At 38.8% G+C, this 25414-nt stretch overlaps 1 protein-coding gene across 3 annotated transcripts in view; it reads right to left on the bottom strand.

The window, feature by feature from the left end:
- Nucleotides 1-25414, bottom strand: part of LOC123314574 (ecdysone-inducible protein E75) — a 149180-nt gene that overhangs the window by 50464 nt on the left and 73302 nt on the right. Inside the window, exon 1 of one of the 3 annotated variants that reach the window (XM_044899931.1) lies at nucleotides 17349-17427. The exons of the other annotated variants lie outside the window; for them this stretch is intronic. Coding sequence (XP_044755866.1) covers nucleotides 17349-17424 — 76 coding nt within the window. The 5' untranslated portion in view covers nucleotides 17425-17427. Of the gene's footprint in view, nucleotides 1-17348; nucleotides 17428-25414 lie in introns of those variants that run through there. 3 annotated transcript variants of the gene reach the window in all.

Below are 25414 nucleotides of genomic sequence, written 5' to 3'. Positions count from 1 at the left end.
TTGGTATACCTATCTGATTTTGACCTTACATTTGAATTATTTGAATGGTACGAAGATTCTGATTGAAGTGTTCGCTGCAGAATTATTAAGGTTCATAGGTTAACCTGTATTTTACAAAAAAAAGAAAATGCCAACTACGCAGTGGCTTATTTTGACGTATATTTTCTACATTTTGGGCGTTCGTCAAACGTGCTGTTAGAAAAATCGTCAGGTGTACATACTCGGGCGTGTCAGATTAAGATACTGTACAGGGTGAGCAAAACTCGTTATCTACTGAGAGGATCTCGGGAACTATAGCACCCAGAAGAAAACGGACGACACATTTCGTAGCTCTTTTTCGGAGAAACAAAGAATGGTGAAAACCGCAACCTCCTACGATGCTTCGTTTTTGAGTTTAACAATTTCGTAAAGTTCTCATAACTTTTTTGTCTTTGAAGTTACAAATTTAACCCTCTAATACCCAAGTCCGCCTTGAGACTGGTTGCATATAAGTGGATACAAAATTATTCTGCCCATGTCCGCCTTCAGTATAGGTTCATTTTGTGAGAACAGGTGATAATGTAAATCAGTTAACTATTTGCGAAAAAAAGATATAGATTACTTAAGCTAATTTGAAACTATACGGAAATAATTATAAAAAAGGAAAAAAAACTCGGGCATTAGAGGGTTAAAACTTGAACCTTCTACACGCACTTTTTTAGGTAGAATCCACTGATGAGCTCAAAATATTTTTTCATTTCGAATCATTAGGTGAACTTTCATTTGTTTTAATGCAAACTTTTATCGGATTTATTATTTTTGATGATAGGCTGATTCTGTTTTCAGATTTGGATTAGTCATGAAAAAAGAGATCGAGAATGTGTCAACCGTTTTCTCCTAGCTGCTATAGTTCTCGAGATCCCCTGAGTAAACAACGAATTTTGCTCAGCCTGTATATGCCCTACGCTTCTCTGATAATAAATTCAGGATAATCTGACAGTTTACGTGGTGGGGCAGGCCGTAAGGAAGAATTGAAATGGTAAAAAACAATTATCTTCGAACAAGTCAGATTTTCAGGGTATATGTAAATTAAGAACACAGTTCTCGGTCTTTAGGAACAGTTTATTTACATCTATTCACGCAGCAACGTTTCGAGAATGATTTTTCTCTTCTTCAGGCTGAAATTAAAAAAAAATATTATAAACAATATACTTTTATAGATCTAAATATACAAACAATTATTATTAAGTAACTAAAAATCAAGAACCAGCAAAGTAAGAAAACAACGGAAATCGCAATTAACTAACAAAAACAGTGAAATCACAAAGACAAACAACAATGATGAAAACTATTCGAAAAAGAAATTCACCAAATTACCTTATGAATAATGGATTAAATAAGTGATAAGGTGAGTGGTTGAATTTCTCTTTGAAATAGTTTTTATCATTGTTGTTTGCCTTTGTGATTCCACTATTTTTGTTAGTTAATTGCGATTTTTCTTGTTTTCTTACTTTGCTGGTTCTTGATTTTCTGTTACTTAATTATTTGTATATTTGGATCTATAATAGTATATGGTTCATACCATTGTTTTGAGAAAAATCTTTTTCGAAACGTTTCTGAGTGAATAGATGTAAATAAACTGTTCCTAAGAACTGAAAACATTGTTCTTAATTAATTTTTGGAACGCTATATCCCACAAATATAAGGTATATGTTGATTGGGCCCAGAAAAAGTTACTTTTCAAGACACTGAAAGTTCGGACGTAACGCAAGGCCACAGCAGTCCTTTGAACCCCTTATATTAATCTGACACGATCGGGTAATTCCCGAATTTCCCTCTTGGGCTCCCCAACTAGTGGTGAATCTTATTGATGAGCATCACTGCTATGAAGAAGTTATTTTCCAAGGTTCACTTGACGACGAGTTTTCATGAAACTATGCAGTCATTATGCAACAAGCGCGGACCAAGCCGCCGAAGATACAGGCGCGCAAATCTGCTGGGCAGGGTCGACAAACCTTCGTGGCTGCAACAGCTGCCGCTTGCGTCGATTTTATGCCCTGCAACGTCTTCATTTCGGGACTTAATGAAGAAGGTTCGGGGGCAAATGCACTTGACTCGCGGCTTACGCGATGCGGTGCGTCGAACTCACGGCACCGTTACTCGGCACTCGGCGATACTCGAGTCGTTGACACGGGCTTTTCTAGAGCCGTCCCTCGATAGATTTGCGGCGGGGTCGAAGGACTCCTCGAAAAAATCCAGTCAGGAGAAAATAAAGTGGGTAGAGCTGCATCTTGTAGAGAATTACAAAACCTATTTGGTTGCCAGTGTTATTTACTGGAAATTCGTTGCAGTAACTGACTTTTATATGGGGCTCATCAAGCCTTCGAAGGAGGATTTAAATGTTAGAAGAAAAGGATATTGCATACTGAACAAGTTTGGGTCAATTCAGTCCCCAACTCTGAGATCTCCTTTCCTCAATATGTGGCTCGTAGAGGAAGAAGTTTCCAAACAACATAGGGTCTCGATAAGAAGACGAAGACTGGATGAGTTGACGAACATCCAAGAAGCATCTGAAGCCATATTATGGCAGACATCACTAAACTCGTTTGCAGAAGCATAAGACCCGACTATCAACATCATACTTTCATTCCCTTTTCCTCCAAGCTCTTGCCAACTCTTTCCATACGTCCATATCCTCAACATAACAGGGTCCAGCTTTGAGCTCATCACCATATACACCGCCCATCGGTTACTTCCAAGGGACACCAAGTGTTTTCAATTTTAAGCCTTCGGGCAGCTCCACCTGTCGTTCAAGGCTGGTTTCCATCGAAAGTAAATTAATTAATTGAACCGTCTTCACTGTTCACACGAATTCTCATACATTTATTCAGTCGAGCTGCGTTGGGCTGCATCGGTCTAGCGTAATGTTTAGAGATGAGTTACGATCCGTATGAATAGTGAATTCGTAAGTTCAGTCGGCCACGGAAGGCAGGACCGCTTCTGGGTATTCTACGATCGGAAGAACCAGAGGTTTACGTTGCTGATGATTCATTTTTCGACTGACACTATTACTTGGAAAGGAACGGTTGGTATGGAAGCGCTTTGCTAGGTAATGGGATAGGTCTCGAGATTAGTTGTTATTCCGGGTGCATTTTGAGTTGCCTTATGAGTCGTGTGACCACGAGAATTACTATGTTTTGTTTGATGGTCGTTTTCTCGATTCAAATCCTGTTGACTTGTTGAGCATGTAATTATTTTATTCACAAGCAGGTTAGACCTAAATACTGAGTGTACCTACTATTAGAAAGTTTAAACGGCAGTTGAAGGTCTGCAGGTCAAAGTTGCAGACAGTTTCAAAGTCTGGTTGCTCAAGGTATAAAAGTACCTCTCTCTAGCCGTTCTAGATGTCCGACTGTATAGAATCATTCGGGGTAACTGAGCGCAGTGGGTAAGTGTGCGCAGTGCGTATATCTCGACTATGCAATGTATGAAAGAGGGGTTCATTTGGGTGAAGCAAGGGCGCAGAATCGCCATATTAGTTTTTCATAGGAGTGCGCCGTGCCACGTTTCTTTAACTTTTTATTCGCAATCAATCAAATTCACTAGTTTTCTTGTTAATTTTTAGCATCTCTGCAAATTCTGCCAGGTCCAAGTTCCGAGTCTCTCAGTGTTAAACAATATTTTATTCGATCATGGGCATATAATCTAAATATATAATGAAAAATTTTAGGTTCTCTCAGCTGCTCAACTCTATAAGAACGTCAATTCGAATTTTGGCTTACTGGGGAAAGTGTGCGCAGGTAAGTGTGCGCATAGATTCATTATATGGGCATTAGTTCAGTGAGGAATAAATTATGACATTGTTGATTTTCTTGCTAAAGACTCGATCAATATTGTCCTATCCACCAACAGGGGAATGTATCAAGTGTTGTGTTCACCAAGAATTGTGGCACGAACAATAATGCACTGCTTGTAAGAAGGCGCTTCTGTATTGACAATAAACAGCATTTCTCTAATATTGTAACATTTTGATGACATTATTTTGTAATTTGTTTTGATTGTGTGGTTCACAAAGCACTGCGTTCACTTACCCCGTGAGGGTGCGCACACTTACCCGCAATACGGGGCATGTGAACGCACTCCGACTTTCTCCATTAAATTATTTTTTGCGGAAAGAAAACGTTTTTGTTTGTTGGCTTTTTGATGTTTTCTTATAGATTAGAAAATTCTCTATCTTATGAATATGTTTTAATTTTCCTAGCTTCAACATTTGAAACAGAGTATGGCTTGAAAGGCAAAAGTGCGCACAGTTGCCCCGAATGACTCTACCGGTGATTTCAAGACGTGGCATGTAGAGGTCAGCTTCAAAGAACATTGATCATGGATGTATCTACATTAACAGTGAAAGATCAGCCACAGATTGGTATGACTTTCCTTAAACAGCAAAACTGCGTTTTGGGTCAATTCAAGTTCACGATATTCCTGTAACCTCAGTCGGTTATGCTGCTGAGGCCCCTGATGCTGACGCCATGTCTTGTCTGGTGATGTTCAACACAGGAATGGAGACAAGCTTGTCGAAATTCTGGAGTGAGTTTATAGGGTTGTTGGAGATTTCTTCATGCATTGAAATTGCTGCTTTTTCATCTATCAATCTGACGATCTGGATGATGCCGTTTGATTATGGCCGAGCGCCAAATACACAGGAGGAAATTCAGTCATGAATGCTATTTCGTCTGAGCAATTATTGAACTGAAGGAAGAAAACAATCTGCCACGTCTTCGAGGCAACGACTAACATTCCACAAAAGTAAGAATCGATCACAGATGAACGTCAACCATTATTCTGACGATCCGTTCAGCAAATACGGCACATTAAGCCGCCGTCCACGAGAGGGTCGATAATTGGACGAGCAAACATCGCTGAACCTTCCAGGTTCGTCGTTACGAGGTCAAAAACCGAAGGAGCTCGATCTCGAATTCCACTATTCCACAAAAGTTAGCCAATACGGTTAGATGATCGCCCTTGAAACTTCTGCTGCCGTGTCGCCGTCCTCTTCTGGTCGGCGCTCTCTTCTTCTTCTTCTTCTTCTTCTGCCGTCGTCATGGCGATCCTCGGTGCAACGACCAGCGCATTGCTCCTGTACCGGCGCTGATAATGGAAGAATGCGAGTCGAGGTTTAATAAACACCATTGACATGCGGGTTATTATTCTATACGTGGTTTTTGTACCGGGCGACCGGATTAGCATGGATAACTACACTGGTCGACATAAAACTCGAAAACTCCAAGAGAAACTGAAGAGATTTTTTCTGGGTACTAAATGGCGAATGCGCCGCGATGGAGGATTCTGCAACATGCCGTATATTTTGGGGAATCCACACGAGATTTTTGAGTTGCCTTTGACTGAATTGTGAAAATTTGATCTCTGAACGACAGATTTCGCAAAAATATAAACAGTTGGCATATTGATGAGTCCATTAGTGGAATCCCATTAGAGGTGTCAAATGAATAGTGCAAAATCAATGAAATTTTTAGTGCTATCATATCCTCAATCTCTATGATACTCATCAAGAACCAACTAAACCACTTCTGAAGACTAGTGAAAAGAGGAAAAAATCGAGTATTGCAGTATTATCAGTATCATTAATATTATCTCTTATATGTTTTTCATTGTCATTGCTTCTCGTGAAAACGCCTGAACCAATTTTCTTCATTGTTTACTAAGAAATGTTCTCTTACTTCGGAGAACGTTCTTACAGAAGAATTCTTCGGAAAAATTAACTGGAAAACTGGGAAAAACAAGGAAACTAAACGAAATTTAAATTTCGCGCGCAAGTGTATCTTGGGTAGTCTACTCTCTTTGGACAAGTGATTGACACTTTCAGACTTGGACAAAAGGAACTACTGCCGCCTTCTGAAGCAAAAAAACTTCAGACAAAATTCTTGAACTTGTGTGAGTTTGCTTGAAGCATAATGCAGCTTCACAGTGAATTTAACTCAGTCGTTATACGGCAGGGGGTAAGAATATCAACCAAAAAAGAAAACTATGACATAATTAATCTGATGTAGAATCTGATAATGATTGATGAGAATCCCTTCATTTTTGTTTACACCCCATTGAGTCCGTATATCCTCAAAAACCGCTCGCAACATTTTCGACGAGCAGTGTATGGAATTTTATGGATCCAAAGCGAAACGCCCAGATTGTCCAACGAGATCACGTTGCGTAACTACGCTCGGGCTGACGAAGAAGTGCCAGTGCCCCCTTTACGGGTCAGTTACCTCGCTCGTATGGTAAACGTTATGGCTGGTGCTGGATTCGCGACCGATTTGCCAATATCCCAGTTCGGCGTTGGTTTTTCCGGACGATCTAGGGGGTTTTCCGATTTCCCCGAAAAGGAATAAACCAGAATATTGAGCGGTACCGTTGGTTTATCGACGTTCCCAAGAATGAGAAGTAAGAAACGAATAACTACGTATTTTTCCAACAAGACAGTACAAGCCATATTTTATCAATGCCACCAAGGGGTTTCTGGAAGAGAAGAAATTTTCCAACAACATTCGCTTTAATTTGACCCCCCTTTCCCCTTCTACTTTGTTAAAAATAAACATACAAAACCATAATGAAGTCCTTTAAGCTTAAAGCTTCCTTTAGTGTCATTTTAAGTAGGGTGGAAGGAAGCTTTAAAATTGAAGGAACTTCAAGTTATTATCAATTCAAAAGAATTAATACAAAGAAATATGAAATGATAATAGTGACCATTTCTTGCAAATTTTTTGGTCGATACTTTTTATTTCATACCACCATACTTGCTAATTTTTTCGTTATTTTTATCAGTTATTGGTAAGTTTTTATTGAAATATAGTTTTTTTTAAGAAGATTGATTTATATATTATTTTGATTCAGTATTTTTATTTATTTCTTATCAACTTTATTTGATTTCCTACAATTTTCGTATGCAATATTTTCATGTTTTTTTTAACAGAGTTAATGGGGTGGAAGGGGTCAGTTTGAAGTGAAAAACCCCGTACATACAGGGTGTTTTCAAGAACTTGCCGTTGGTAGGGGGAGTCCGGGAGACTTGCTCAGGTAGGAGACTTGAACCACCTCAAATATTTCAATTCAAATTTCGCGCTACCGATATCGTAAATAGCTTGCGACATACTCGTAACAAGGCACAACTAGTGGCGGCTCCATTTTGGCCGCCATCAGAACGGTTCGGGAGTGAGAGGGTTGAACGTGATTTTGTTGTTAGGAAGTAAGAAATTGAATAATTTTTGTTTGTTTCACTGTCTGAAAAGTTTAAAAGGTGCATGGTGTTATTTAGTTTTATTGCTTTCATTGATTGATTACAAACGATGAGACTTCTTAATAATAGTTGTAAAAGTTTCAAGACAACATCTGTTGAATAGACTAAAAGGGAGTGCAGGAGACTTGATCCATGCTATGGTCGGGAGACATAATCAGTGGTCCAAGTTTCCCGCACTGAGCTTAGATAATGGATTTTCAAAAAAATAAAATTGAATAATAGAAATAAATAAAAAAATATACAAAGGTTCAAAAAAGTAAAAAACATCTCTGAAATAAGGGAGAGTGATTCTGAAATAGAAAATATATATCTCATACGCTGATACATCTGATGATGAAAATCTTGTCATAGACCATCGTTGGGTCATTGGAAATTGTCCTTTTTCAATGTTTTTCCTGATAAACAAACTTATGGGCAAGTCTCTCTCGCCCCCTGTTCAACTCTCCCAAGGGTTAGGGAGACATGAGCCAATTTTTGGTCCCCAAAAAAAGAATTGCTGTACTCAAAATGTTCATCTCACCATCACTCCACTATTATCTATCGTTACCTATTTGGGCATGATTTCTTCACGCAAAAAATGAGTTGCTACTATTTACAGATACAACTCAAGTGGCTTCAGAGTGAACAGGGGTTCAACTCTCCCCGACTCCCCATATATCTCCGAATTAGGATTTCGAAAACCATTTCAAATCTTTTATAAGTTGGGCGAATATTGCCCTTTGCAAACCAACCATGGAACGCTGACTTTCATTTCAAATTTTTTTAAATTTCAAAATTACATCCTTCCTATTGAAAATCCAATACTATCAGTAGGTTTATATTACGTAGGGGAGAGTTCCTTTGAATTGGACGGCCCATGAACCGGACGCTACAGTTTTTTAAAACACTCGATGGTGATTTGGCATCCTTTTGGTAAATCCCATTTTCGCAACAAGGCGCGAGCCACGGGGTCAGCCATTTTACAAGAGATCGCGATCGATATTGCGAAAATGGGATTTACGTAAGGGATGCTAAATTGCTATAGAGTGTAGTAGAAAACTGTAGCGTCCGGTTCATGGGCTGTCCAGTTCAAAGGAACTCTCCCCTAATTCGTTAACATTGCTTAATGAAGGTTTCGGTCCTGATCCAGATCGTGTGAGAGCTAACGGCTGCCACAGATTGCACACTACAGGGTGGCAATCGTTCACGCCTACCCATCATACGACTGCAAATTGAATAATCCGAATCCACCGCGGTAACACGCGGAGAAAAACATATCGAAATCGTGATATTCGTGACTGCCGCCGTCCCAGTTTACCCGTTGCGCGAACCTTCGAGGGGTCGTTAGCCCACGGCCTCGCCCATTCGGCCGGCGAAAGGAAATCGGCAGCATTTTTATAAATGTTCCTTCGACCTGCTGGACGGCGTACCTCAACTTTTGGTTCAACGACTACCTGCTACGCCAATTCCGATTCTGTGCACGTCCCCCTGTGTGTGTGTACATCCATGGTTTCCGCACCGAGATATGAGTTGGCGGTGTTCATGAACTGTCACATAACTGACGTGGTTCGGAATTGGGAAGAGACACTCCACTCTTCGTTGTGTCATTGCACCGGACTCCCATTCGTCGTTCGTTCAGTCCCTATACCGTTCGAGTTCTATGTCCATTTCATTACGATCTGTGAAATTGTTGGTATATCAAAACTTCCTGTCTGTAGCCCTCACCATGTTGAAGATTCTACTGCTTATTCTTAACAACGATGTCCAGGTTGTGTTTCTGTGCCACAGTTTCTAGCGGTAGTCAATCTTTACTTATCGTTTCCCTTCAGTGGGTTGGATAAGATCTGATATCGCAGATTATTCCTTCTTAACTCACTCATAATCGATGTCATAAGACGGAAGTAATCTATAGAATCCTGTTAGAATATGCATCATTTAATGAGATCTAAATGCGTTACAAGATCTCAATGTTTCAGAATTGAGAGGCCACCCATATTTTTTTCTTTCTTGGGCTTGAGTTAACTGATAATCAGAAGCGAAGAACCATGACAGATAGAGGGAACTTAGGGAGGCCTATGTCCAGAAGTGGACAGCTAGAGGCTAAAGAAGAAGAATAGCTTGAAGGTAGATTGGAAATCTTCAGATACAAAAAAAAGATTTTGTAAGTTTTCTCGAAAGAAAGTCATTCAAAATTTCTTGTATCATTACATATTCTCCTCTTAATTGGATACATACATTATAGCGAACTTGCAACGTCTCTAGACCTTTCAAAAAAAAATTTTCTTCTTTGCTTTGCAAACCAGACCTCCACACCTTTTATTACCTCCTCGTTGGAAGAAAATTTACGACCTTTTAAACTTTTTTTCAGTTGAAGAAAGAGATGAAGAGCCAAATCTGGTGAATAAGGGGGGTGTTCTAGTAATTCAAACCCTAAATCCCGAATTTTTTGCATGGCAACATGAGATTTGTGTGCAGGGGCGTTGTCCTGCAAAAACAAAACACCTCTGGATAGCTTTCCGCGTCTTTTCTCTTTAATTTTTTCCCGTAGAGTGGCCAGTAATGTCGAATAGTAATCTCCGGTTATTGTTCTACCCTTATCCAAAAAATCAATCATGATTACTCCATGGCAATCCCAAAAAATTGAAGCAAGAACTTTTGCAGCAGATTTTTGGACAGGAAACTTCTTAGGTCTTGGAGAACCAGAGTGTCGCCATTCCATCGATTGTCTCATCCATAGTAACAATTCGTTTTGAGAAGTCTACATCGTTTTCAAATCGAGCACAGATCGAACGCGATGCTTCTACCCTTGCAGGCTTTTGGTCAACATTCAAACATTTAGGTATCCCTTTTGCAGCCATCAAATTGCAGTGCTTCAGATATCCGTTTTAGCCCAATTCGACGGTCTGATAAAATCATGTCATGAAGTGCATCGATATTTTCGGGGACTGACACAGAAACTGGCCTTCCCGATCGGTCATCATCTTCAATGGAAAATTTACCTCTTTTGAAGCTTGCAGTCCAATTTTTCATGGTCGCATACGAAGGACATTGATCATCAAGGGTTTCAAGCATATGTTCGTGAATCTGCTTACCTCTTAACACTTTTAAATAGTTGATGATGGCTCGATACTCCAATTTTTAGATTTTCACAATTTTGGTGGACATCTTTTTTCTTTTAATTTATTGCATAACTCTGGTTTACTTTTTTGATCTCAAACTTCACACTGACACTTCTTATGAGTTATTGTTCGTTGCTATGGTAACGCAATATTTTTTTATGCTTGGAACTGGTCTAGTCTAACTAGATATCAATAAATCCTCGTAAGATTTAGCATTGCAATGCCCAATCAGGACCTCATACAACTTTCAAATGGCAAGGAAGTACTCGTTAGAGATGATACTGTCTCAAGTCCATAGTGAGTGGAAAAAATAGAGAACTAAAATACTATTCCAGCACTGCTGGAGTTGGAGAGTTAAAAACAGCAGACATCGGGCAGTATCATGTCAGTCTGTTCTTCTGGTCCGGCCTGAGGCTTCGATTGCTTATGGAATTCTGACGAATTTCAGAGCGGGCAAACCAGTTTTTCATGATACGAACGCTTCAGAATCGATGACATAACCGAGCCTCGCTTACTTTCTTCATCGCAAGATGATCCTGACACTTCTAGCTCCACGCCGACAGAACAGAAGCATCTTGCACGTCCCAATTTATATCTAGCACATGATCCTTTCTATCTGTGCCATAACGCAATTGAGAAATCTGACCTTAGCCCGCTTATCTGGAAGATGTCAACGCAGGACCTTCCCCCTTATCCGATTACGAAACAACGCGCATCCACGACACTCCAACCTCCTTTTTCCTTTCATCCTTGACGCACTCCAAGCGTCTTCGGACGCAAGAAGCCGTTACGTCTAGAAAGTTCCAGAGGTAACAGCGGCAGTGGAGCATTTCGTAAGCTGCCTATTTCCATCGGGTCGAAATCGGTTTGACACAGTGTAGAAATGAGAAGAAACGTCGATCGTCGAGATCGAGAAAGAATGGTGCCTTTGGTAATAATGGCACGCCGAGATCGACGAACGCATTGAACAATGTTGTCGACCTTGCCTTCACTGACTCGGTGCGATCGGTGTTATTGCACTTTGCCGAGTTCATTCGCAGAAGGCGTTGACTTTTCGCCACTCGCGCATTCGCCAATTTGCAACCGCGATCGGGCTCGTAGAACATGAAATAGAAATTGGTCGATAGAATCGACGATACTTGGGTTCAATTTGTTGTGCCAATACTAAGGAATGGTTTGGCCCAACTATATGGTCTCTTTCGATGAGCCTTACATTCTATATCCAGCAGGATAAAATTTGTCTATCTCTGAGCTCTGAGAGACTGTAACTCTCGATATAATTTCAATTAATCAGTTGATCAATTGTTGAATGTTGAAATTATTACATTTTTTCTAATTATCAAGAACAGAAATCCAGAGAAAAGTGTAATGCAGAAGAGCATAAAGATGCGAAGGCTATTCCACCATTGAGTAGTGTCCATTTGTAATGGGTATTTTCTATTTAATTTCTGCGATTAATTTTTAAACAAAATAACAAAACAAAGTAAATAGAACCGTTATTTGACCTGTATATTGGGGAGTTGTCCAAGATACCCTGTCAGAATAGTAAAAAAAAAACGATCATTGCACATACTCGAAAGTGTCACATATATCTTATTATATGGGGGTGATTACATGTTGAAAGGAATACATTCTCCTACTCTGACAATTTAAGCGCGACTAAAATGTTGGGAGGGCACCAAACTTCCAAAAAAAAACACGTCACTTGTACAGGGTATGCAAAATTCGTTGTTTACTGAGGGTATTTTGAGAACTATAAAAGCAAGAATAAAACAGATGAAACATTTCCGTGCTCTTTTTCGGAGAAACAAAGAATGGTGAAAATCATAGCCTCCTACGATTCTTCGTTTTTGAGTTATTAGCAAAAAATGGGATTTTGACGATTTCGAAAAGTTCTCATAGCTTTTTTGTCTTTGAAGTTACAGATCTGAAACTTGAACATCTAGAGGCATTTTTATACGTAGAATCTACTAACGCAAGATTTTTTCAATTCAAAAATAACAAATTCAATGAAAGTTTACATTAAAAAAAAATGCCTAATGATTCGAAATGGAAAAATATTTTGAGCTCGTCAGTGGATTCTGCGGGAAAAAGTGCTTGTAGAAGGTTAAAGTTTCATATCTGTACTTCAAAGACAAAAGAGTTATCAGAACTTTTCGAAATCGTCGAAATCTCATTTTTTCCCAATAACTCAAAAACGAATAATCGTAGGAGACTAAGGTTTTCATCATTCTGTGTTTCTCTGAAAAAGAGTAATCCGTTTTCTTCTAACTCTAATAGTTCTCGAGATCCCCTCAGCTGACAAAGAATTTTAATTTTGCCCACTCTGTACATGCTAGAACGCCGCTTTTTTTACTTTGAAGCTAATGACTGTCAGATGATAATCTGACAGTTTCAGCAAGCCATAATATTTGGCCATAAAGGTCATATAAATAAGTGTTTTTGAATTATCTACCCTTTGGCTATTTGAACTGATCACTAAAACGGTGTAGACCCCTCTTGAACACTAACCCCTTGTGAATACTTTCCTTGCAAATAACTGGATAACGAATCTCTTGAATCAGTTTATATAAACCTTAATTATGTTCATCACGTATGTATTTTCGATTTCGTTTATTTTCCTAAGTGAATTTACATTATTAGACATAAACAATTACTAAGACTTTTATGTAGAAAAGACCATACAGCGTTGATTCAAAACCCAAAAATTTTCGACAATTGTTATAACCTCATATTTTCGTACTACACAGTGTGAAATGTTTCGAATTATCAAAACCAAACGACTGCTTTTATTATAAAAGAGGGTGGACTATAAATATTGTAATGTAAATCAATATCCAATTTTTCGAATGTACAACCAGATTTTCAGCTGAGCTGTATGAGATACCACGTATAAAATCATCCTTTTCCACCCGATTCGTCCAGACCCAGCGATCGATCACGGGCGTGAAGATAACGACGTGAAAATAGATGATGATGGGCCCCTTCTGGTGGTCCATCCGAACGAAATTCCTCCGAAGACGGTGAAAGTGAAACCGTTAGGAGCAATAGACAGTTTCGAAACTTACTTAAGGACGCGCGTGGTGCGTGACCGGGATGCTGAGCACGCGGCGATCTACTCGAAAAATGCCCTCGTATCGGGAATAAAGGAGCTGACGAAATCGCTCGCTGCCGAGAGGTCAACGACATAAATGGGGCCACGGAGAATAAACAAATTTTATCGGGGGCAGAGCATACATTTCACGCCCGGATAAATCTCTCGGTGTTTGTTTATTCAATTCTCGGATACGTAACACGAAGACGATCCTTTTGATCTTTACAGATGGCTCGTTGTACACACGGCTCGTAGCGGGTGCGTTCTGCGTCTGATCCGGGTCCCTGAAGATGAAAAGAATGAATTACTGTGGAAGATTTCGAAACTCGTATTGCGAGTGGATACCAGGATTGCGTGGTGCTTTATGAACACGGTCTGAGGATGATTAATTGGACGAAAGGACAGCCTCTGTCATGATTCATAACCAGAGAGGTCTCCCATCTAGGTACTGAACTCACTCATCGCCGCTTGACTACCCAAAAAACCATAGAAATGGGAGCCTTCAAACGCTCTTCACGATGCAAGTGCTTCAAAGGCACTTATACACGTGTATATCAGCTATTTTCAATCATGCCTGCATCACATCTTCAATACCGATGCTCGAAATTATGATAATGTCGCTTATATTCAAATACAACTAAGCAGGACTGTAATAGACATCTGATGTCACGTCTTGTTGACATGGATATAACAGTTTATTTTAAAATTTTTGTTCATGTGATTGATAGCTTGAAAATGGTACTTTCATCCGAAATTCCTAAGTTAGCAAAGAATGCTGCATCAAAATTGATACCAGAAGAGTTGATGACAAGGATTTGGGAGAAACAGTCTCTACATTACGAATAAATCAGTGATATATTGATGGAAATGTAGGTACATACCTACAAAAAATATGAATTTTTCTCACTTTGGTGCCTACATTCAAAACTCAACTATATTGAGGGGTTTGACATTAGTCAATAAAGTGTGAGAAGTTGTTTATTTCTTTCCCGTTTTTTTTTTCTATTTTGTAATGAATCATAACTGCTTTATCTATGGGAGATGATTCCCTCATATAAGAGTCCTGTAGCATTGATATCAATGTACTGAATACAGTATGAACATCCTTATTGAATGGTTTAGAATGTACCTATAGAATACAGGGTGAGTCTTTGCCTCGTACAAATATTTTAACAGTAGATTCTTGAGGTCAAAAGAAGCACTTACCATTTTTTCCAAATCGCAACGGTTTGAAAGATACAGGCTGTTGAAAAACTATAAAAAACGGTTTTATCGAATGAAATGAATTTCGGAATATAGTTTTTCATTTATTTGATTAATCTTATTCGAACACAAGATACCCACTTCTTGAAACTGAGTTCGACGCTGTCTAGTGAATATTTGAAGGTTGAACGTAATGTTCAAAAATGAAAAATATCTGTGGAATTTTTGAAATTGGGTATTTTGGCTGAATACGACTCTGTTTAAAAGATCCACAGATGGGAAGTGTAACAGATTTAGCTAGTTATTCGGAAGGTAATTTTGTTTTTCCAGGGGTGGCACAGCCCATTATGAAAACTCAAAATGGCTATATCTTTTTATCTGGGCAGATTCGGAAAAAATGGTATGGGAAAAAAGTGTTTCTTTTGACCTCAAGAATCTACTGCTAAATATTTGTACGAGTCAGAGACTCACCCTGTATATTGCCAGTGAAAATGTAGATTTCAACAATGCAAGTAACATTCAAACAAAAAACGAATAATTAATTCGTTTTAATAAGTAGGTAGTTGTTGATTTTTGAGGTAATTTTACGCGGTTTTGAAAAATCCGAATTTGAAGTTGCATAAAATATATTTTGAAAATACATAGTGAGAACTAGGAGGATCATTTTCAACTTCGGCAGACGTTTCTACATATTTAATGTGTTTATATCGGCATTGTGATAAAAAAAATAGAAAATATGTAAGCCGAATTGAAAGTGTTTCTTTGCTTTTCTTGCCTCTTCAGTAATCCTCAAGAAAATATTGAAAATTAAAGGTCATCAATCGAGTAACCGTCAATTTTTCAGTATGGATTTTTCATTATGGATAAGGAAGGGGTAGAAAATTTTACACAGACTTACAGGATTTCTTCTAGACGAGCAGCGGAAAAACGCGTAAACAAACAGACGCAGCTAGAGAGGAAGAGAGTGAGAAAGAGTTAAATGGGGGCATGTAAAACAAAGGACGACACAATTTGCCGTTGCACTCTCCGCACAGAGTGTATCAACCTGAGTTATTGAACTCTAGCTATAGCCGTCTCGGTCTACGGTTGTGCCTCTCCTTGTCGACGGGTATGAAAAGATGACATGTACTGTTTTGTTGTGGAAGTTCATGCAAAAGGGGTCACGGGAGGTTCGTGAACGCGAATGAGGTCAGAAAATGGAGAACGTAACAATCGGTTCAACTATGAACCGTCTTAGAGCGGATGCCCTATGCCCCCTTGGGTAACGGTATACCGCAAATTTTTTTCTACGTGCCATTTTATGCGATATGTGCCGGACCTGTTGTGGTCATTATCTGGTAATAGTCCTGATATGGGGCTAGATGTTATTCATGAGGAATTTACAGGTTGAATGTCACATCCGACGCAGTATGAAAATTTCATACATTTCTGTCACAAAATTCCGTTAGTTTAAGTGACTTTTTATTATTTTTCGTAGCTATCTAACAAATATTGCGTTTTAGGTTTCACATCATCCAATATTATGTCAATAAAGTGTCAGAAGTTTTTTTTTATTTCTTCACCTTTTTCTCATTTGCAAGATTTCGAATATTGTTAATTTCAATATTGAAGGGATTTCCAAAGTGGAATGTGATTATTAACCAAAATTAGCAAAAGATATATCAAGTTATAGATGTATTGAATTACCTATTCCTTTTATCATCAAGTTTACAGATAAATTTATATAAAAGCTGTTTCATTGATTTATATCTTCTTTCCCATTTTCACCTCTTTTTTGTTTCAAATATAATTTCAATATAGGGACAGAAACTGAAATTGTATTTCAATGGAAAATATGCCCTTCATCATACGCTAAATTGTTTGGTACCTTGCGACCATAAGCTCTCTGCTGAAACTCATTCTATATTATTTAATATCAAAAGATTTATTTCTGATATTCATTGTAAGAAGGAAGCCTATGTTTTCAGAAATAAGGACTTTTTTCCGCACTTTCTGTAGTGTACAATGAAAAAGATACATATATATATATCTTATTTTATTTTAAAGTAAAAGCTAGTTTTGTTTAAGTTTTTGTTGATAGGCATTTATCCTTTTTCTTTATTTTCTCCTGAGAAATAATACTGAATTCTGAAACATATCAACTTATTCGTCGTTTCTCCATTCTTAAATTTTTCTTGCGAATATATAGGTCGCATAAAAATGAACCTCGTTACCATTAAACAACTGAGATGTGCACTACGACAACAAACCAAAACACTTTTGCTTTTCGCTATCACCGCCAGCGAACATAAAATTCGGAACGTAGTTTTAAATCACAAATGAGCAGACCTCGTCAATGATCCCGATAAATAATTCATACGCGAACCGCCTAGTTGAAATTTTAAACGTTCATTATAAAACCGATGAATAGGAATTGGAAACGTACAACATATCTCATTCATGCCGAGGAAGTTGTTAAACCCGTTGTCGGGCAAGCAGCGCCATCTTCGGATCCGGCGTCTAAGCAGCTCGTACTACTGGCGCCCGAAAGATGACGCCACGCGTTGAGAACGCGGGCGCAGCCAATGTCAGGGTCGGTGGGAAGCAACGTGTTCGCGAAAGATGGAGATTTCATGGGGATGATTTGATGTGATTTTGCCATCGTCGAATGTCTAGCGATGCTTACCTGGTGTCAATTCCTCATTTTCGGGCGAGTGGACGCGAACAATAACAGTCGGAAGGGGTGTCATTTCGGTCTTCATGTGTAACAGGGGGATGCGATAATGCTCATGTCAGACCAGGCACTACCCCGGGTTCGGAAGAGATGGAAATAAGGGAAATCGAATGGCCAGCAAGTGACGAAGAACAGTAAGAAGATTCGAATCGAAGGGTTGATCTGCTGTGTACGGCGGGAAACGCAACTTTCCACGAAAGAGCCAACCTCGACACTGGAAACCAGAAGGTCGGAGGCAGCTTTGGAGGGTAAAGCGAACGTGGGCGTCGCTGTAACGCGCAGGCGTCGCACCTGTTGAAATATCCGACAAACAAATCCGCTCTTTTTAACGCGTCACGTGACTCGGAACATCGAGGAAGTACACAAGGAACAGGGGGGTGAACCCGACGCCCGGCAAGGGTGATTGACACTGGACGCACTCGCGGGGTTTTCGTTTCGTTTAAGCGCGACGCGAATAGCGGAAAGCATTATCACCTTATCTCGCTCGGGAATATTTATGGTACTTTCGAAGGGATTATCTGATTTTGGGGTGGGTTATTGACCTACACTTGAACTTTAACTGTGCCATGAAAGCGCCGCTTATCTAAATCACGGCGTATTCGATTAGTTTATCGTGGCATACTCAATTCGAATGTTTATTCATTAGGCTTTTTCGGATATGCTTCTTTCCATATGAGATGCTCGGAATTGGCAATCGATTGGGGTAATTCGCCATGTAGTAGTGCTGTTTTTATTACACAGAAGAAGATATTCCAACTTAAAACCCGGGCAGTTCTGTAGATCTCTCTAAATCAGCTAATTTTGTCCTCTTATGTCTTCTACTTACTAAATAAGCGACTAGTATTGCCAGTATATCCACCTTGTAGGTAGATTCACCTTTTAGAGAGAGCCAAAAAGTAGCGTAACACTGACATGGCACATACTTGACAAAGGCGATGTAAAATAATATCTGAAACTTCACTCAGATGTGCGATATCTGAAAATTATGAATGGCCTTTGTCATGTATGTGCAATGTCAGTGCTACGCTACTTCGGTTGGTGCTCCTTTTAGATAGATTCTCACCTTTACGGGCAGATCCGACCTTCAAACTGGCTCGGGCTTCCGGCCCTCCCTCTGTCCACCTTCCGACCGGGGGTAGCTCTTTTTATTTACTAGGTTTTTCCCTAAACGCTCCTTAAAGAATAACGGTTCGTTATGAGGTTTGAGGTAGATAAAGGATTTCAGTGAAACTGGCCACGATTAAAGCGAAACTGCAAATCTTCAGAAATAAAAACATGAGAGTTGTTGTAAACCTTTCAGAACACTTCCGTGGGAGTATAGCAATCGGCGACATAACTATTGAAACACTGAAAGTATCGATCGTCCTTACAATGTTTTCAGACAAAGCCATGTAACAACAAATTCTCCCTGGAAGTTTCAGTGACGCGACAGTATCATAGGCGCATTGTTGGGGACGCAAACCCTCTCCTAGAGACCGAAAATCCACAGTTCCAGTAGAATAAACTATAAATACAGTCCTCCCAGATTTAAGAAATATAGTTTACTCTTAAGTGCTAGTGGTCGATGCAACGTGCTAGTGACTCCTTGAGATACTCTCAAACATGAATTTTTGCTATGTAGTGATCACCAAGCTACAACTCTATTTTCCTTTCAGTCTTTATGTTGAAGATTTATAACATATTCAGATGAACCTCAAGAACATTACTTGGGTAATCAATGATGAGAATCCTAGATCTTGACGACTTTTTCATGATCGTTGAACCTCTACACTGTATCGATTCCCAAAGAAGGCAACAGGATCTAAGGTGATGTGTTGCCAGAACACGTTCGTCGAAAAGATGGCAGCACTTTTTCAGTTTCACCAGGATACGAATTGTAGCCAATGGCGAGACTTTTCGAGGAATTTCTTCATGTGGAAATTCATAGAAGAGACAATTTCACCTAGGAAAGTTGAAAAAATGAATGAATATTAATTCTTCAATGAAAAATTTAAAATTTTTTTTTTCCGTTTGACGATTAAAAAAATTTCTGACTTTCCGAGATGACGAACTGATTGAAAAGAATTATAATGAAAACCCCATATAAATTAGTGGTTTCTGACGTAAGTTATTCATTTTCTCTCTTTGAACTGACCATTGAAACGGTGTAGACCCTTCTTAAACATAAACCAAGATGATATTGAAAATCATAACTAATCGTGCATTGCTATACAACATATTCTACGATAATTTCGAAGTTCGAAGACAAGAAGAAAATCAATATCTTCAGCATGCCGAGCGAAAAACAACCAACGGACAATTATTGTAGGTAGCAGGACTGTTTTTGGTGGCACCTCCTCGAGCACATGGCCAATTTTTTCCTACCTAATAGAGGCTCCGGATAAATGTGCCATACCCCCGAAGTTTCCCGTGTCTGAAACGTGAGATCCCCGATGCAATGACGTCAATTGACGAACGTTCCATAAGTTCTAGTGTGTCGAACTGTATTTCGACAATGTGATAAGTGTGTTTGCATCTTCTTGAACATGTGCGAGTCTGGCGTTATGACGCATATAGATCCGGCAGTAATTATAAATACTGTCTGAAACAGAACAATGTGTAACAGGGCTAATGTAAGCGTTCCGCAGCTGTGACGATGACGGTGCTGTGTCTGGGAAGGGTTATTTACGGCATTAATTGACTGCTTCGTGACGGAGGCTTCTAGGAATCGGATGAACCCTACTGAAGAAATGAGGAAGCGATTCATCAAAACATTCGAAAATTTACCCATACTGGATCCTGTGATTCGAGTATTGAATGGTTTCGCAGTATTGAGATCTACATTCGGTACAATTAATTAGAATGTGTGCAGTAGATGCTCATAAACAGTTCAAGTCTCTACATCGGAATAAATTCAATGTGTTTGTGGCAAATATGCTCGGAGAGTTCAAATTGCGTTCTTCATGAATAACTTTCTGCAACTGGGCACCAAAACAAAAAAATTATGTTTAAAGATGCGATTGGATTTAGAGCATTGGACCAAGAGAACCTTTTTTATAAAATACTCCAAAAGGTTTCAGAAAATGAGATTTTGACCTAAAAATTTGCATCTTATGAGATGCTAGGGGTGATTCATATCGAAAATAATTGAGAAATTTCATACAGACAACAATGCTAAGGACTTAGGGAGACGATTCCTCGATGAAAATTACCAGGGGTAGTTCCTATCAATTTTTTTCGAAATCGACTTCCCTTACAAGATACAGCCTTTGGAAGGCGATGACCAGTTGACATTTTTTAATTTTTTTTACGGGTTCTAAAAAACACTGAGTCATAAAACTATACATACTATAAAGCACTAAGTAGATGTTACTCAAACAATTTTTTTAGATCTCATAACTATTATTACGGTTGAAAATAACAACCCCTTATGATTTTTCTTCGAAAATTGTTCTCGTGGAATAGATTTTCGAAAAATAAAATTCTACTTTGGTTTCCCATTCAATTCTGGAAAAAAATAGTCTCTTGCAAAATTTCGATACAGTCGATACTTTTCTCGAAATAAATAAAATCTTATAAGCAGTTCTGATCACTGTTTCATCCTATAAGTGTTCCATAGTCTCTTTTTTCTCCAGAATTGAATGGGAAACCATGAGAGTATTTTATTTTTCGAAAATCTATCCCACGAAAACAATTTGAAGAAAAATCATAAGGGGTTGTTATTTTCAACCCCTAATAATAAGGTTATGAAATCTAAAAAAATTGTAAGAGTAACATCTACTTAGTGCTTCATATAATGTATAGTTTTATGACTCAGTGTTTTTCAGAACCCGTGAAAAAAATCAAAAACTGTCAACTCGTCATCGCCTTCCAAAGGATGTATCTTGGAAGGGAGGTCAAATCGAAAAGGAACTACTCCTGCTTATTTCCATCTAGGAGTCATCTCCCCAAGTCCTTCGCATTTGTTTATAGACAGTATAGATGTTCAGGAATAAAAATTTGTGGTATCGTTTTCGGAAAAACCTTTGTGAATGTATTCCTATCCTTGTGGTACTGACGAAATCAACTTAGAATCTGAGTACCAGAATAGGATGACTAGTTGCAACCAATGGCCATGTCCTCTTTATCTCACTACTTTTCCGTGGGTGTAACAATGGATCGATACGCTTGTATATTATTCTCGCATTAACATCCACGTTAGGTAGAAAGGTTATTGCAGGTATTAAGTGCATAATTAGAAAAGTAATTCGTTGAGAAGGCTACTTGAAATCGTCGGTTATGACACCTCAGAAGTATAATCCCGACTAATTGCATACCAAAAACGCTCAGGGTTGAGAAAGATTGAGTTTTTTGTTTAAAATAATGAGAGACGTTTAACCTATGGACAATTTTAATGAAATATCCCTTGCCCTATCAGTTTCATCAACAAAACCTTGAGGAAAGCTCTTATTCGACCAAATAAGTCAACCAACTTGGATTTTTTTCATATAGAATTCGAAAATAGCCTGACAGGTGAGAAAAAGTAGTAGCCAGCGTTGGAGAATTCTTTAAATGGACTGTTCATTCACTTGGTTCTGGAATAAACTCATTTTTGAGCAAACAAATAAACAATATTTCGTTCCATTACAAAACTATGAGCACATTTATACGATGGTTGCAAAATGGCGTATGCGCCGGTGTGATATTTTGAATAATTTTCATGTGAATTACTATCTACATATCAATAGGTATAATGAGCCTGAAAAAGTTACACTTCAGAAAAATCATCAGGTTATACTTCAAATTATCCAGAATCCTCTCTATTTTGCCAATTTCTCAATGAAATTAATTCGGGCCGAATCAATCAACTTTAAACGATTGTAGGAACAATCCAATTTTTCGCGGTGCCTCTAATTGAGAAAAATAGGTCGGAATCGATAAGTGCAGCACGATACTGGCATACGAACGAGACCAATCTTAGATAATAATGAGTTGGGGCAATTTTATTCGAGCATTTTTGCGAATTGAATCCAGTTGACCGATATGGTCTCTCAAGGACCACGGCTCCGATATGACGCCCCACTTTCGTGAGCGCTGCCGGTCAACGAACCGCCCGACAAGAACTGATTTAGATAACTCGGGCAGATTAGCGGCCATAAGGGTCAGGTGATTAGGCGATTGCGAAAAAGGCTAATGAGCGAAAAAATAGGGATGCCTTGGATGAATATCGGGAAGTTTCTCGAACGCTGAATCGATCTTTATGGATTTGAATGCTAGATCAGAGGCAACCTTTCACTTAGTAGTTTTTCAAATTTGTCCTTTTTTCAATTCTGAATATTTGGCGTGCAGTATATTGGAAGAAAAATTAGTCAGATTTTTTAATGAACAAAAATTGCCAACAAAATTCTTCTTCTCTCGGGTCGTTTTGAAATTTCATCTGAAAAAAAAAATGCCTCGCCTCCTGAGGCGATCCAAGTTGGAAGCCCACTTCTGGAAAAAAAAGACGATGCTAAATCGGGCTTTTTGTTCTGAATAAAACGAAAAATTTCATATACAAAAGCTTGCTGAACCAATCCAAATCAATCATCAATTCCTGTAGTAATTTGAGAGCAAGGATTTTTTCATCTCTTGAAATTTGCCTGCGCTAGGTATTTAAGTGATGGCATTAAAAAGGCCAATCTGATTTGGACTTGCGCTCTGGTTGATTTTTTTTTTAAGAAATAAACATTCTTAATACTTAGTTGGGGAGCCCACGATGCTGAGTCGGGATTTACTCGAGCGTCGTGAAGATCTAGTTGATTTTGAAGATTAGATGGTTTTCAAAGATTAAAAAAAATCGTCAGGTGTACATATTCGAGCGTGTTAGATTAAGATACTGTATATGCTCTATGTGTCTCTGTTGACAAATTCATGTTAATCTGACAGTTTGCGTGGTGTGGCTGGCAGTACGAGTTGAAAATGCAAAAAAAAGGTTTTTTCGAACGTGTCAGATTTTTAGAGGCTATGTTGATTGGACCCAAAGGAAGCTACTTTTCAACTTCAACAGACTGACAATTCGGACGTGACAGGTAGTTAATCTCGGAGTTGCAGACGTGTTGACTGCACTAATCAGGGGGGTTTCCCCCTGACAGTTTGAAGATGATAACAAGGAATTTTTTAAAATATTTCCCCTACCTGTACCTCTAACCGTTTCTGTATTCATTAGGATAGTTGTAGACGATAAAATTCTGTACAACTTTTGTCTGCAGCAATTTTACATACTCTTAACCGTTTTCGAGTTATAGGGCGATAAGGCTGAGGAGCTTAGCCTCACATGCGAAAGGCCAAGGTCAATGTAGAAACCCAGTCTAATGTACGTTCATCGCCATATATCTCAAAAACGTTCGAACGTAGAAAAAATTGCTTCGGACGAAATTTGTAGAAAATGTTATACTCTATAACTTTCATAATGAACGGGAAAACAATTTGAAGCTCAGGAGAGGATATAATTTAAAAAAAATGATTTTTGTGATCTTTATGGCCAATTTTTATTGTTTCGGCATGCTGAAACTATTTGATTATATTTTTCCTGAATCTTTAGCTTCAAAATAGGAAAAAAATCCACCGCGCGAGAATTTACTCGTGACGTTTTTGTTTGCAAGTTTGATGCCCTCCCACTCATTTTCGTCAAGCCTAAATTGTCAAATCAAGAGAATATATACTTTTCAACTTGTAATTAATCACATACATCGATCTGACACGATCGAGTATGTGATCGTGTCGCTTTTTTTACTATTCTGACAGGTTGTCTTAGAAAATTCCTAATCTAATCTAATTTTTCGTAGAGGTACTCTACAGGGTACCTTATATTAATCTGACAAGCTCGAGTAAATCCCGAATTTCCCTCTTGGGTTACCCAACTATAAAGTAATAGCCTCTTTTGTAGAACTATCCACAGGACAGTCTTCGAGTACTTCAAGCTACACCTGTTTCAACCTAGTACAAATCGCAATATTTCCACAAATAATCGAAATTCCTGAAAATAATCCTCGAGAGCATCCTGCTTCCCAAATCCGAATAAAGCAGTAGCCGTACCCATAAAATCCGCAATAGACGTACACGTAACTCTCTTGGACAAACACTTCTTTGTGTACTTCCACGAAGCATGATGTAACGAGTCCGCCGATCGAGAGTATGTCCCAGATCCGCAGGTCTACGACCCAGATCGCGGTCAAGACTGCTAGAAATAAATAAATTCCGCAAGATCCCACAAAACGGTGACGTCGCGGGCCTTTTTTCGATTGCGATCCCCTACTCGGCCATCTCGTAAACAAATTGGCCAACGCACGTCGCTCGTAACAACGAAATTCGCGTGATCGCTTTCACTCGCGATAAGTTGCGGAATTATTTTTTGCGCGTACGCCCGAGCGCTCTGTATGAGCCATCGTCGAGCGTTGGGAAATTAGCGATGTGCACGAAAGTGGGGCAACGTCGCCCAAAGGGGACCTAGTTGGAATTCCGATCAGGACATATCGGTTATGGGCCCAGGAAGTCGTTAAGCGGATATTATGGGTAGTAGTGACACAAAACGACGATTTCTAACTTTAACGATTCACGTTTCGCGAAGTTGCAGCGAAAGTGATAACGTCCATTAACCTCTGCAATGATATTCTGAATAATTCAAAATATGAAATCATGAGATCGAAATACTCTTAAAATATGACCAATTTTTATATGTCTATTCGACCATGAAGAAAATACACTCACCCCTACATTCCAATCGAAAGTGTTGATTTCATTGAGATGCTTACCTGAAAAAAAAAAAACAAATGAGCACATTTCTATAGGAGTCCCTATAATAAGAAAACAAATCACCCAATAATTATTGGTTTTCTTGAGTTTATGCTCATTTCCGTAGATTATGAAGGTGAAATTTTACGAGGACGACTTCATTCAATTTTGGATTCTAATCATTACACAGTACAGGGCGAGTCTTGACTCGTACAAATATTTTAAAAGTAGATTCAGCCCTGATAAAAAATCAGAGCCACTCCAGTATTCATAATGAGCTGTGCCACCCC

The sequence above is a fragment of the Coccinella septempunctata genome, chromosome 5, assembly GCF_907165205.1.
Source record: "Coccinella septempunctata chromosome 5, icCocSept1.1, whole genome shotgun sequence".
Taxonomy (NCBI): Eukaryota; Metazoa; Arthropoda; class Insecta; order Coleoptera; family Coccinellidae; genus Coccinella; species Coccinella septempunctata.
The sequence above is the reverse complement of the archived record's forward strand: the minus strand, read 5'-3'. Positions and strand labels throughout refer to the sequence as shown.